This window comes from Mustela putorius, unplaced genomic scaffold (assembly GCF_011764305.1).
Source record: "Mustela putorius furo isolate JIRA1106 unplaced genomic scaffold, ASM1176430v1.1 tig00000095_pilon_pilon_pilon, whole genome shotgun sequence".
In the NCBI taxonomy this organism is placed as follows: Eukaryota; Metazoa; Chordata; class Mammalia; order Carnivora; family Mustelidae; genus Mustela; species Mustela putorius.
In genome coordinates this window covers 33,040,875-33,053,407 of record NW_025421280.1, presented here as the reverse complement: position 1 = coordinate 33,053,407, position 12,533 = coordinate 33,040,875, and the positions used below count along the sequence as shown (strand labels likewise).

Sequence of the window (12,533 nt, the reverse complement as noted above, 5' to 3'; positions counted from 1 at the left end):
TGCTTCAATCCCTCTTAAAATTGAGAAGGCAATTGTCTGGGTGTTTGGGTATTATTCCCTTCCATTTTCCACTTTTCTGTGTGCTTGGAAGTTTCATAATGAAAAGTTGTACCCCCCCCCCCAAAAAAAGTGCTATGCTGATCGCAAACCACGGACCATGGATGAAATTAATGTGTGTGGTGCGCTCAGGAGAAGACAGGTCAGGGTCGGGGAGACTGGGGCTAAGGGGGGGTCACCTGGAAGCCTCTGAAGTCAAACAAAACTTGACCATGACCCTGATCCAACGTGGGGGTCTCCAGCTGAGACCTCAGCCTCATTCTTCTGCCTCTGTATTCTATTTACTTCCTCTCTTGACTGTCCCAGTCTTGCTTCTATTGTTTTGGGGGTCTGGGGCTAGCGAATGGAGGATCTTCCAGGAAATTCAAAGGGCGTCCCAAATAAGCTATTTGTCCTCAAATTCCCAAAGTTGGGGCTGCCTTCTCTGGAAGCCTGAGCACACAGGGTCTTGGGGGATGATTTATAAAAATGCCGGGACAGGGCGCCCATCGGTGCCCTGGTCCCAGCTGTTCTGCAGCTGCGGCCCCAGAGCAGGGAGAGGGGAGAAGGGAGGGCAGGGCCTCCCACTTCATTTTGTCTTTGGCCTTGGAGAGATGGCCCCTGAGTGGGAAAAGGCCAGGTCCTTGCCACTGTGGCCACAGGAGCCACTTTCCTGTGTCACCAGGCTCTGTAGTCGGACCTGCGCAAGCAGGGATGAGTGTCATCCCCTCTCTGGACCTCTGGGCTCAATGCGGCGCCCACACCTTATCGAACTGTTCTGAGTTTAAGGCTTGGCACACAGTAAGTGCTCGATTAAGGCTTGCTGTCACTAAGTTGCCTTAAAAGGATCCTGGGAAACTGGAATTTCTGGCCTTGCTTTTTCTGCTGGGCCAGAAGGGGCCCAGGAGGGGAGTGAGGCTCAGAGAGGGGCAGGAGGCATCTAGGCTCACAGAGCTGAACGTGGTTAGGTGCCCAGAATCAAACCCCTGAGGGCCAGAAGTGAGTCTGCGCAACCCGCAGCACACGGTACTCCACATGCCCATGATGGGAAGCAGGGCCAAGAACAGGGGTCCTAGAACGTATCTCTGCCGTGTCCACACTTACCATCCCCCACAGTGGTCCCATGCAGCCTCCAGGTTTCAGGAGCGCCCAAACAAAGACAATCCTTGGATCCCTTCTGGGTGGCACCTGCCTCTTTTGCATGCCCATGTGGGGTCATGCAGGCATGTACCCTGAACATAACCTGCCTTCCTGCCATCTTCCCTGGCTCCCTAAGGGCAGCCCCGCCCTCTGGGCTGCTCAGGACCCATGCCTGGGAGCCATCTCCACTTCCTCTCTCTTTCTCATGCCCACATCAGATCTGCTTCAGACACCCCCATGGAGCACATTTTTTAGAGGAGGCAAAATGTGGGTCTAAATATACTGGTTTTTCTCAGGAAGTGATCTCAGGATTGCAATGAGAAACTGCTGAGATCAGGTGGTGGGTTAGAGCTACTAGGGAAACAAATCCCCCTAAGCTGAAAGCTAGCAATCCTATGGGACACGACACAGACACTCAGAGGGGAAAGATGAAGCAGTGGCATCACTGGGAATTCATGTGAGATTGCAGACCTCACCCCAAGGCTGGGCAGATTAACAGAGGTCTACTCCCTCCAGGGGAGGAGGACAATAAAACCAGAAATGAGAATGACATAAGGCTCTAACTCTGTGTGTTCCCACTTGGGTAAATAAGTGAGGGAAGAAGATGAGTCCATATAAAACCATGGAGATTTCTCTTTATAGCACACCCAAGCCCTCCTGGACTGGCTGCACATTTTAAAGACAAATGATCTCCCTGTCGGCAAGAGGAACACTCATCTGCTGCTGGGGGAAGCCCTTTAGACAATCGTTTGGAATGACAGAGCGAAGTTGAAGATAAACCAGTCCAGCAATCCCACTCAGAGGCGTAGACACTCGGGATAAAACACGTGGCTGGGAATGTCCCTGGCAGCCTGGTCATGACAACCCCAAAGGAAAAGATGTACGTGTTCCTTGATCAAAGAGGGAGACAATGTGCATGGGAGGAATAGTATGCAGCAATGGAAAAGGATGCGCCCGGCTGCAGGTAATGGCTTGGGTGAGAGACTCGGGCCACACCAGCCTCGATACCCAACGTGATTCCACTGATGAGACGTTCTAAACAGGCAAGAGTAGCCCATGGTGCAGAGGGACCCAGCTCGGCAGGGGACATCATAACTCAAGTGAGGAAGGGAGGGGAGCCACCATCAGTGTGCAGTTGGCTAAGGGACAGAACTAGGTGCAGATCAGGAGAGGCAGCTAGGTTAGGTGGCCCAGGAGATCAATACTGCCTTTGTCTTGACCTGAGGGATTGTTCCCCTGACATTTGTTGTTTTATTGTTGTTGTTTTGTTTTTTAATTTTTAAAAAAGATTTTACTTATTTGAGGGAGAGAATGAGAGAGAGAGAGAGAAAGAGAACACGAGCAGGGGGAGGGGCGGAGACAGAAGCAGAGTCCCTGCTGAGTGGGGAGACCGATGCAGGGCTTGATCCCAGGAGCCTGGGATCATGACCTGAGCCAAAGGCATACGCTTAACCAGCTAAGCCCCCCAGATGCCCCTGCTTTTTAATTCTTTTGAAAATAAACTCTACCCCCAGTGTGGGGCTCAAACCCATGACCCCGAGATCAAGAATCCCATGTTCCACTAACCAAGCTAGCCAGACATCCCCCTGAGCATTGGTTCTATAACTACTCTTTTAAACTTTGGACTTTTCTAGATGCATGTCAAATGTCACCATTATTTAAAAGGTAGAAAATAGCGGCGCCTGGGTGGCTCAGTTGGTTGAGCAACTGCCTTTGGCTCAGGTCGAGATCCTGGAGGCCCGGGTTCGGGTCCTGCATGGAGCTCCCTGCTCAGCAGCGATCTGCTTCTCCCTCTGACCCTCTCCCTCTCATGCTAACTCACTCTCATTCTCTCTCTCCCTCTCTCTCAAATACATAAATAAAACCTTAAAAAAAAATGAAGGTAGGAAATAATAATACGTGTGTGTGCTCAAGTTTGCAGATATATTTGGGGACAGGGGTGGGAGGGAGCCATTTTCTTGAAATCCCAGAGGCACCTTTGGAATTTGGTTAATACACGTCTCTTTGTCCTCCCACGCCTCCAACAAAGTCACTATTTCCTTGAGTGAAAAATGCCACCGGTCCCGCATCAGATACCCGGGGCAGGGGGGAGGGGACGGTGAGAGAAGATGCCACAATCAGATGCCTGGAAGAACGGGGGATACGTGAGGACAGGAAGAGTGACACGGTTGCTGAGACTGTTCTGAAGTCTATGGCCCCATGCTTCTGGGCTCACTTCCCCACGAGAGATGCTCGACAGCCACCTAACCACTGTGAGTCCCACTTTCCATAGTTATACCTACGTCGACAGGCTCTGGTGACACGCAAATGGCATTTCCACTGGGGACCAGCCAGCCATAAACATACTGTGAGCGCTGGCCATTACCGCCACTCCATATTGTATTTTATTTGTGAAAAAATGAACACGTTATATTGCTACAGGAATGTTTGTCCATGCTATTTACATTTATAAGAGTTTGTAGTTTTAAGTTGTCCCCTCCCCAATTTTTTTTTTTTTAAGAATCTGTTCATTAGGAAACTGGGGGGCTGTTTAATATCTGGGTCAGTATGGCACTGAGGAATGAATGACTAAATGATTGACCAGATGAATTCAGGCCCAGATCTGAGCATGTAGACACCTGGGTGTCCAAAAGGCTGTTACGGAGGCCCTGGCAGAGGAAGGCTGGAAGACTTGAGCCTTTTGCTTGTGGTTCACTGGGGTCCCAGGGACATTCTCTGCTCTTCTTACCCTGGGCTCTATAGTATCTGTTCCCCAGGGCAGGACCCTAGGACCTCTCTTTTTTACTGGAGTGGAAGCCAGGAACCAAGAACACAGAGACTGAGTGGCAAAGAAACAGGTTCAGAGAAGCCAAAGGTCCAAGACAGAGAGGCAATTTGGGAACATAAAAATAACAGAACATAAAAATTGCCTGACCGCTATGCTCCAGACACATGGTCACATGTGTGACCTCTGTTCAGAACTCCTCATGGCTCCCACCTCACTCAGGATACCAGTTAAGGTCTTCCCCACAACCCACAAGACCCTGAGGGATCTGCTCCCACTGTCCCCTTCCTCACTCTGCTCCAGTCAGATGATTTATTTGTAAATACACTATGTCTGTTTCTGCCTCAGTGCCTTTGCACTTGCCCTTCTCCCATTTTGGGATTGCTCTTCCTCCACATAGGGGCATGGATGCCTCCCTCACCTCTTCGGAACTTTGCTCAAATGTCACCTTATCGTCCAGGCCTTCCTGATCTGCTTCCCCATGCCACCCACTTCCTTTCCTTGCCATGTGCGTCCCCATAGCACTGGCACTTATCATTAATACATAATCTACTTGATTGTGCTACTCCTCTGTCTACCCCATTGTATCTGCCACCAAGGGTGGATCTTTCCTTGTGTCTCCATCAGGCCAGCTCTGGACGGACAGGGAGCTCTTTCACTTGGGCGTGGCCAGCACAGGCCCCGGGGTGGAGAGGACCCCCCGTGGGCCAACTCCGACTGGCCATGGAGGCAAAGACAAGGGAGAGGCTCTTCAGCCCTGGTCTGACCTCCCCCTTCCAGGCTGAGTCTCTTACAATCTCCAGTGGCCACGGAAATGGATCCCCCAGCGCCTGGCGCCTGTCCCCTCCCCCGTCTGCCCACCAGCTGGTTGGGTCCCCAGCCCCCACTCCCTCCATTCAATCACCCATCCATCTCCAGCGCGTCCAGCCGGTGTTGGGAGAGCCTGAAGCAGGGCTGGGGGCGGGGGGCCATCCACAGCTGTCCCCTGCTCCCCGGACAGCTGGGCACGGGACCCTGGCAGTGGGGGAAGAGCACGGGAACCTTCCCGAGGGGCCTCCAAGGCCTCCAAGAGCACCATCCCTGTTCCCAAATCCCGGCCCCAGGAGCATCCCAGCCCCGCGCCAGGCAAGAGGATGGGTCGCCAAAGCCCCTCCTGCTCCCTAGCCCTCGGACTCGGGGACCCAGGAAGGACCCGGAGATGGCGAGGAACGCGGAGGGCTCCCGATACCTGCTCTCCCCGCGCCACCGCCTCCAGGAAGGCCCCCGGACACGCCCCCACGCCTCCCCAGCGGCGCCCAGGGCGGACCTCCCTCAGCCGCCATCGCACTCGCAGCCCCGCCGCGGCCCCAGCGGGGACCCCCGCCGCCCTCCCCGCCTCCCGCCGCCCCCGGCCCCCGCCAGAGGAAGCGGGCCGGAGCCGGCCCGGGCGGAAGGGGCTTGAACGGTGAGGGGGACGCCGGGGCCGGGGAGGGCCGGGCCACCCCGGGGCGGGGCCCGGACACGTGCGGGTGTCCCCGGGAGGGGCCCGGCGGCCGAGCTACCTGTTGATCTTGTGCGCGAAGGCGCGGCGCTCGGCGGCCGCCATGGCGCCGCGCGGGTCCCGCCGATGCCGCCGCGCGCACCGTCCCCGCCGTGGTTGCCGCCACCGCCGCCGCCTCCCGGTTCTGGGCTGCCCCGGCTGGGCGGGGCCGGGGCCGGAGGCGGGGCCCTTCCGGGTGTGCGGGGCGGCTCCGTGCTGCCCCTGCCGGCCGGAGGGGCGCGGGGACCCCGGGCCGCCTCCGCGTGCCCCTCGGGTCTGCGGTGGGGATACTGAGGCTCTGCAGGGGGCAGGGGAAGAGAGACGCCGGGACCGAGGCCGGGGGTGTCAGACTCCGGGGGATGCTCTTTCTGCCCTCTGATTAATCACCACGATCATCCGTAATAAGTATAATGTCAAGCGTTTATGAAGCACGGCCCTGCAATTCACAGGTGCGGAAGGAACGACCGGTTTCCCATTTTGCAGATGGGTAAACTGAGGCACGGAGCTGCTCAGACGCTTGCCTAGGCCTGAGGGATCACGGGGGTCTCTAAGGCCACTGTGGGATGTTCCCCAGTAAAGGACGAGGGAAGCAGAGGGGTCCAGCTGGGCTCCGAGATGCCGGACGATGTAACTGGGGCTTGAGCGAGCGAGTCCGGAGTCTGGACTGGCCTGGCTGCCTTCACTGGAAGGAGGATGTGGGGATGTCTTAGTTTACTTGTGGTGTCAAATCTCTCCCCAGTGGTTCCTCTCCCAGCTCCAGTGCAGCGGTCTTCGAGAATTCTCCAGCCCTCACTCGTAGCCCGGATGTGCCAACCACTTGCTCATCCCCAAGCCTTTGCAAGGGGCGGGTTCCTCCTCCCGACGGCCCTTCCAGCCCTGGTCAGAAAATGTCCCAGGCATAATTGGGGAGTGATTGATACGAGGGCACAGCTCTACCTCAGGGCTTTGGATATGTTGCTCTTTTTCCCATGAATTTGTTAGCATTCTCTTCCGTCTTACAGGTGAGGAAACTGAGGCAGAGAAGCAGAGGAACTTGCCCTACCTAAGCAAGTGGATCAGTATGAGATCCTGAGCCCAGAGAAGGGAGGCTCGGATTTCCGGGGGAACCCTCATACCCTGCCACTCAACCCCAAGCTCTAGAGGGCACAGCAGAGCTGTTTCCCAGCCTGGCATGTGACATGTGTATCTATCAGCAGCCCACGCACTTGCACTTGTCTGAGTGGTCCAGCCACTTTGACCAGGAGCCTCCAGGTGCAACCCCGCCCATCCCTCTGCTGTGCCCCACCCCATGTCACCCTCACCCCAGCCAGCAGCCATCCTGGGCTAAAGTCCCTGCCTCGCCTTTGGGCTCCTGGGAGCCAGGCTGGGCAAGAAACATGGAGATGAGCAAAAATTGGTGGGTTTCTCCCTTCCGGTCTGCCTCCTTCCAGCCCACACCCCATCATGGTGGGTCTCCCAGCTCCTGCTCTTGGCCCTTGAAGTTTGTTCTCACCTCAGTGTCCAGAAAGAGCCCAGAAATACCTGAATCAGGTCAGGTCCCTCCTCTGCTTTAAAAGCCAAAGTCCTCCCCAAGGCCCACAAGACCCTGCATGATCCGCCCTCATCCCCTCCCCCCTCCCCCACCGCTCCAGCTGCTCACCTCCTCAATGTCCTCTGAGCCCTAGAGCACAGCTCCCGCTTCGCACATGCTGTTCCCCTTCCCACACGGGGCCGCCATTACCACCCCACTTTTGCAGATGAGAAAACTGAGGCCCAGAGAGGCAGAGCGACTTGCCCAATGTTACCCGGCCAGCCAGGGTCCGATCTGTGATTCCAGATTTGTTACGGGGGGGGGGGGGCAGATCCTGAAATGTGTGTTTCCAAATACCCCCAGAGCCCCAACCCCGGGCCGGACTGTGGGGCCCAGGGACGATCTCTCAACCTCTCTGAGTTTCCATTTCCTAATCTCCTCCACGGGGGGCTTGAGGCTCGTCCTAGCACTAGGCACAGACCTGGCTTGGGAGTGCCAAGCTCCTGGCCCTTGTGGGAACTGATTCCACCCAGGAGCCGGTGGAGGCTGCGAGCCCCGTGACTCCAAGCTCCATCTGGGTGGAAGGCCTGCTTCAAAGATCCCTCCAAGGAAAGGCCCTGCCCCCGCCGCCTGGAGCTTGCTACCTGCCCTGGTGCCTACCAGACCTGATTGGTGAGACAGTTCCTCTTCAGGGCACGCCAGGCCTGACTCAGCCAGGCGGGGTGAGGGTGCCCCCGGCAGCTGCTCAAACAGACAAGCTTGGCGGGGACTTTGGCCTCCTCTGGCTGCACGGAGGAATAGGATATGGGGACAGTGCCTGTGTACCAGGGAGGAGGGGACTGCCCTTGTCCAGGTGGGAGATGGCTAGGTCGGGTGGGGGTGGGGCTGAGGAGGCGGGCAGGGGCTGAACCTCCCTTCCCGTGAGTGATGGAGTGGAGCAGAAGATAGCTTCTCTTCACACCAGCGCCCCTGCTGTTCCCACTGCCCAGAATGCTGTTCCACTCACTCCCTCCTCTGACTTCTGGCACTCCATGAAGATCTGTTTCCGGCCTCTCTCTCCTCCATTCCCCTGAGTGGCTGCTCAGTGCTTGTTCTAGAACCTCACCATCTGAGTCCGTGCAGCATTATCTGTATGCTTGCCTGTCTTTCTATGTGGGGGCAGGGAGAAGTTGCCTCCAGCCCTTACCCTTGGCCTGGAATGCTTGTACCCCTGCTCTTTACCTGAAGAACTTCTATTGGTTCTTACGTCTTCCTCGACTCCCTCCCTTCCCTGCCCAAGCTGGCTCAGGGGCTCCTCTGGGTCCTCCTGCCTCCCACACCCGGAGTTCCCCATCACAGCCCTGACTACACTCAGTTGTAACTCCCTGTTTCCTTGGTGTCCCATCTCTCCCACTCAAATGTCAGCTCGTGCACGAGGAGCAAGGACTTTTCTCTGCCTTACTCATGGTTATGTCCCCAGCACCCGGCATAGGGCTGTGTGTATGTATACTAGGTGCTCAATAAGAGAATGAATGAGGCAGAGTGGTACAGGGGTCTGGGGGTCAGGGGACTCTGACACCTCCCTGTCCCCTAGTGCCTACTATGTCCACCATCAGTGTGGTGGGAGAAGCCAGCCCTGTAGCAGGAGGATAAATGTCTCAACCTCCCCAGCTGAGTGAGGGGTGCAGGGGGCGGGAGAGGAAAGCTGAATGTGGGAACCCACTGCCCCCTGGTGCCTATGACAGGAATGACAGGCTCAGCCGGCTCAGGACCCTCGCCCTGCCCTCAGCCCTTCTGCCCACAGGCACAAGGAAAGCCTTCCTCTTGCCACACGGAGAGGTAGGTGGGGGAGGGGGTAATGTGTCGGTAAGCCCGGGTGGTGGGCCCAGGATGCAAAGGCCATCTGTTCAACAGGCATCTCTTGAGCACCTGCTGTATGCAGGCTCCTACTAACCAGCCCCCACCCCCGTGGGGGAGGGGTGGTCTCATCACATGAGGTCATCAGCCTGTAGGTGCAGGAAACTGAGGCTGGGAAAAGCAGCCACCCATCTCAAAGCACACATTTGAGTCATAAAACTCAAAACTGAGTCTGTTGTATTTAAGGAACTCTCTCCCCTGGCTCTTCAGATGATTTTGGCAACTTGGAGAATCACGTGAATGAATGAATGAATGAATGGAAAGGTGTCTTGAAGCAGGTGGTGAACTCCGAGCAGGAATGGCCACAGGCAGGACTTAGAATCCAAAGAGACCTGAATTCCAGTCCCAGCTTGGCCACACCCAGACTGGGTGACCTTGACCTGGGGCCTCTATGGCCCTCAGTCTCCTCACCTGTGAAATGGGATATTATCTTCAGAGCTGGCCCTATGGGGCTGTGATGGGGAACCATGAAGTGTTGTCATGACAGCACAGAACCTGGGTGATGCCGCCTTGTCAGGCTGTTTTGCCTGCTAGTTCTGGAGCAGGGAAGGAAGTTGGAAGCCGGCTCAGGGGTTCCCGGCCTGCCTTTGGGAGTTAAAGTCTCAAAGACAAAGGCTGGGCTGGGCCCAGAGAGGCCAGAAGGGCAAAGTGCAGTCTTCCTGTTTTTCTTTGAACAGATGGCCCAGCCGCCGGATGCTTGTCTGTCTGGATGCTTGTCCATCATCCCTGGAAATCACTCCTGTCTCTCTCCGTGATACCTCTGTGAAGTTTGCTCACCTTCCGGTGCTCTTACCATATCCCCACGTTTGGGGGAGGGATTCACCAGGGTCCCCAGACACCCAAGGGGTTTGCAAATAGAATTCCGGAGCTCTTCCTTAGAAGGAAAAACGTGAATAGCACTTGCTCCCCCTTCTTCTACTCGTTGGAGCTGCCCTGTGCCTTCCTGTTTAATGTGTTAAGAAAGATGCTCACCTTCCAACCCAATTAAAACAGATTTTGATAACTGTATCCCAGTGTAATGGGTTTCCTTTTTTTTTTTTTTTAAAGATTTTATTTATTTATTTGACAGAGAAAGAGAGAGATCACAAGTAGACAGAGAGACAGGCAGAAAGAGAGGGGAAGCAGGCTCCCCGCTGAGCAGAGAGCCCGATGCAGGATTCGATCCCAGAGCCCTGAGATCATGACATGAGCCAAAGGCAGAGGCGTAACACACTGAATCACCCAGGCGTCCCTGTAATGGGTTTCTTTCTTTCTTTTCTTTTTTTTTTTTTTTAATTTTATTTATTTATTTATTTGACAGACAGAGAGATCACAAGTAGGCAGAGAGGCAGGCAGAGAGAGAAGGAAGCGGGCTCCCTGCTGAGAAGAGAGCCTGATGCGGGACTCGATCCCAGGACCCTGAGATCATGACCCGAGCCGAAGGCAGCGGCTTAACCCACTGAGCCACCCAGGCGCCCTGTAATGGGTTTCTGATGGGCTTCCTACACCATCCTAGGTGTGTGATCTTGTGACCTTACGAACTTCTGCTAATAGGGCCCAAAAAGGTGCCCCTGCAAATAAGAGACATTTTCTCAACATGCCTTCTCCCTGCTCAAAGCCTGCTCTGGCTCCTCATTGCCCCAGGAGGGAGCCCTGTTCCTCCCTGTGACCTATAGACCCCTCAGCGGCTCCATAAGCCCACCCCCTCCCTTTCCCCACCTCATTCCTTCATTCATTCGTGCCAGCAGCATTTACTGAGTGCCTGCTGTGTGCCAGGCATGGGGGACTTCCGGAAGGAGGTGATGTCAGTGCTGGAGGGCATATCATGTGGGTGTTGGCCAGGCTGAGTTAGGGAGGGAGGGAGTTCCAGGCAGAGGGACCAGCAAAGCGGAGACTGGGAGGAGATGTAGAAGTCACCTGTGTGGAAGACAAGGGAGAGAGGGTGGTGGGTTTCCAAGGCCTCCCAGTGGGAGCCCGGGCATAGCCCTTCAAGCAGTGGGGAGCCATGGAAGGGCGCAGAGCCCCGCAAGGACACCCTGGGGTTTGTTTCCAGAAGAGCCAACCTTCCTGTCCATCACTGGCAGAGGCGTCTTTTGGTAAATGCCAAACGGAGGACAAATTGGCTGGGTATTTCAAAATTACAAACCTGCGAACCCTCAGACTCAGCAAGTCCCTTCCTAGAAATCCAGTCTTTCCATTGGAAATGACGATGACACACATGACTAAACGAGGTTGACGGAAACAGTCAAGGTTGGAAATTACGATCCCCGAGGGTCTGAGTCCACAGCGCATGCGCAGCGGGGTAGGGCACGGCCTTACGGTGAGTGGGAATTCTCTTTCAATAAAAGACACAGTGAGGAGGGGCATCTATGCAGCGCATGGAATGGCCTGGAACGAGAAAAGCAAGGTGCAGATCAGGGTGTACAGAAAGCCGCCTTGGGTGTCAAATGTTAAGGAAAAATGTATGTGTATAACATCTTTACTTGATTTTCTAGATACTCTCTTAAAAAAATTTCAAGAAACTGGCGGGGTTGGGGTAGAGGGCAGGAAGGACGCTTTTCTTTTTTATTTTTAACTAACAGACTTTATTTATTTATTTATTTTGGTGGGTTGGGGGAGGGGCGGAGGGAGAGGGTGAAAGAGAATCTCACGGGGGCTCCCCGCCCTGCGCAGAGCCCCCCACGGGACTCGACCTCACAACCCTGAGATCATGACCTCAGCCTTTTAACCGATTGAGCCATCCAGGCCATCCAGTCCTCCCCCCACCCCCCAGTAGATTTTATTTCTTTAAAAGAGGTTTCAGTTCACAGGAAACAGCAAATAGCGCAGAGTTCCCGTGTGTTCCCCGCGCCGCGCCCAGTTTCCTCCATTAGTAACATCTCGCTTTAGTGAGCGACATTTGTTGCAACGGAGAGGTCATTATGCACTGAAGTCCGGTAGTCCCCATTAGGGTACACCCTGCGTGTCCTACAGTCTATGGGTCTGGATAGACAGAATGACACGTATGCACCATAACAGGGTCATACATATCAGAATGGTTCCACCTAACATAACAGAATGCTTCCACGTAACAGAATGGTTCCACCGCCCTGAAAATCCTCTGTGCTCCCCCGCTCACCCCACCCTCCCTCCCGGCCCTGGCAACCACTGATCTTAGCGTCTCCCTAGTTTTGCCTTTTCCAGAATGTCACATGTTTGGGATCATACCATACGTGGTCTTTTCAGTCTGGCTTCTTCCACAGGCAGCCTCCCTGTCTTTTCATGGTTTGAAACCGCATTTGTTTCTTGCTAAATAATATTGCCGGGCGGTTATCAGGGGAAAAAAGAAATCCAGGGACAGGCACTTTTGCCTGACGTCCATCATTACTTCAGCCGCAGTCTGGGCTCAGATTCTCGATCTCTTTGGTAGTGGGGACACTGAGACTGAGCGAGCTACCCCAAGTCCCCAGAGCCCTCAGGCTGTCCTCCTTCCCCTGGACTGGTCCCTAAAGGACTTTTTCTCTGCCTGAGTTTCCTGTGCCATCTCTTTCACCATCAAAGCCCAAGTGTGGGTCCCGTGTGTAGGACAAATTCTGCAGGAACTTTCTCCCTGGCTGCCCAGGGCTCTGGGGGACACCTTGCCTCTGTGACATGGGACTTCCGAGACGCATTCACCAGGTAACACAGCTGGGGTTCTGCAAGGTTCCAGG

At 55.1% G+C, this 12,533-nt stretch overlaps 1 protein-coding gene and 1 long non-coding RNA gene across 8 annotated transcripts in view; one reads left to right on the top strand and one right to left on the bottom strand.

The window, feature by feature from the left end:
• DOCK6 (dedicator of cytokinesis 6) overlaps positions 1–5,598 on the bottom strand; it is a 40,904-nt gene extending 35,306 nt beyond the window's left edge. For 4 of the 7 annotated variants that reach the window (XM_045083811.1, XM_045083822.1, XM_045083828.1 and 1 more), the window contains exon 1: positions 5,482–5,596. In XM_045083811.1, coding sequence (XP_044939746.1) covers positions 5,482–5,525 — 44 coding nt within the window. In that variant the 5' untranslated portion in view covers positions 5,526–5,596. Of the gene's footprint in view, positions 1–5,481 lie in introns of all 7 variants that reach the window. The other 3 variants (XR_006607807.1, XM_045083840.1, XM_045083843.1) reach the window with 1 other exon arrangement.
• Positions 5,599–5,773: 175 nt separating this feature from the next.
• LOC123394450 lies at positions 5,774–9,873 on the top strand. The gene is made up of 3 exons (XR_006609230.1): positions 5,774–7,822; positions 8,694–8,787; positions 9,543–9,873. It is a non-coding gene; the product is annotated as an uncharacterized LOC123394450 (long non-coding RNA).
• Positions 9,874–12,533: the final 2,660 nt, after the last annotated feature.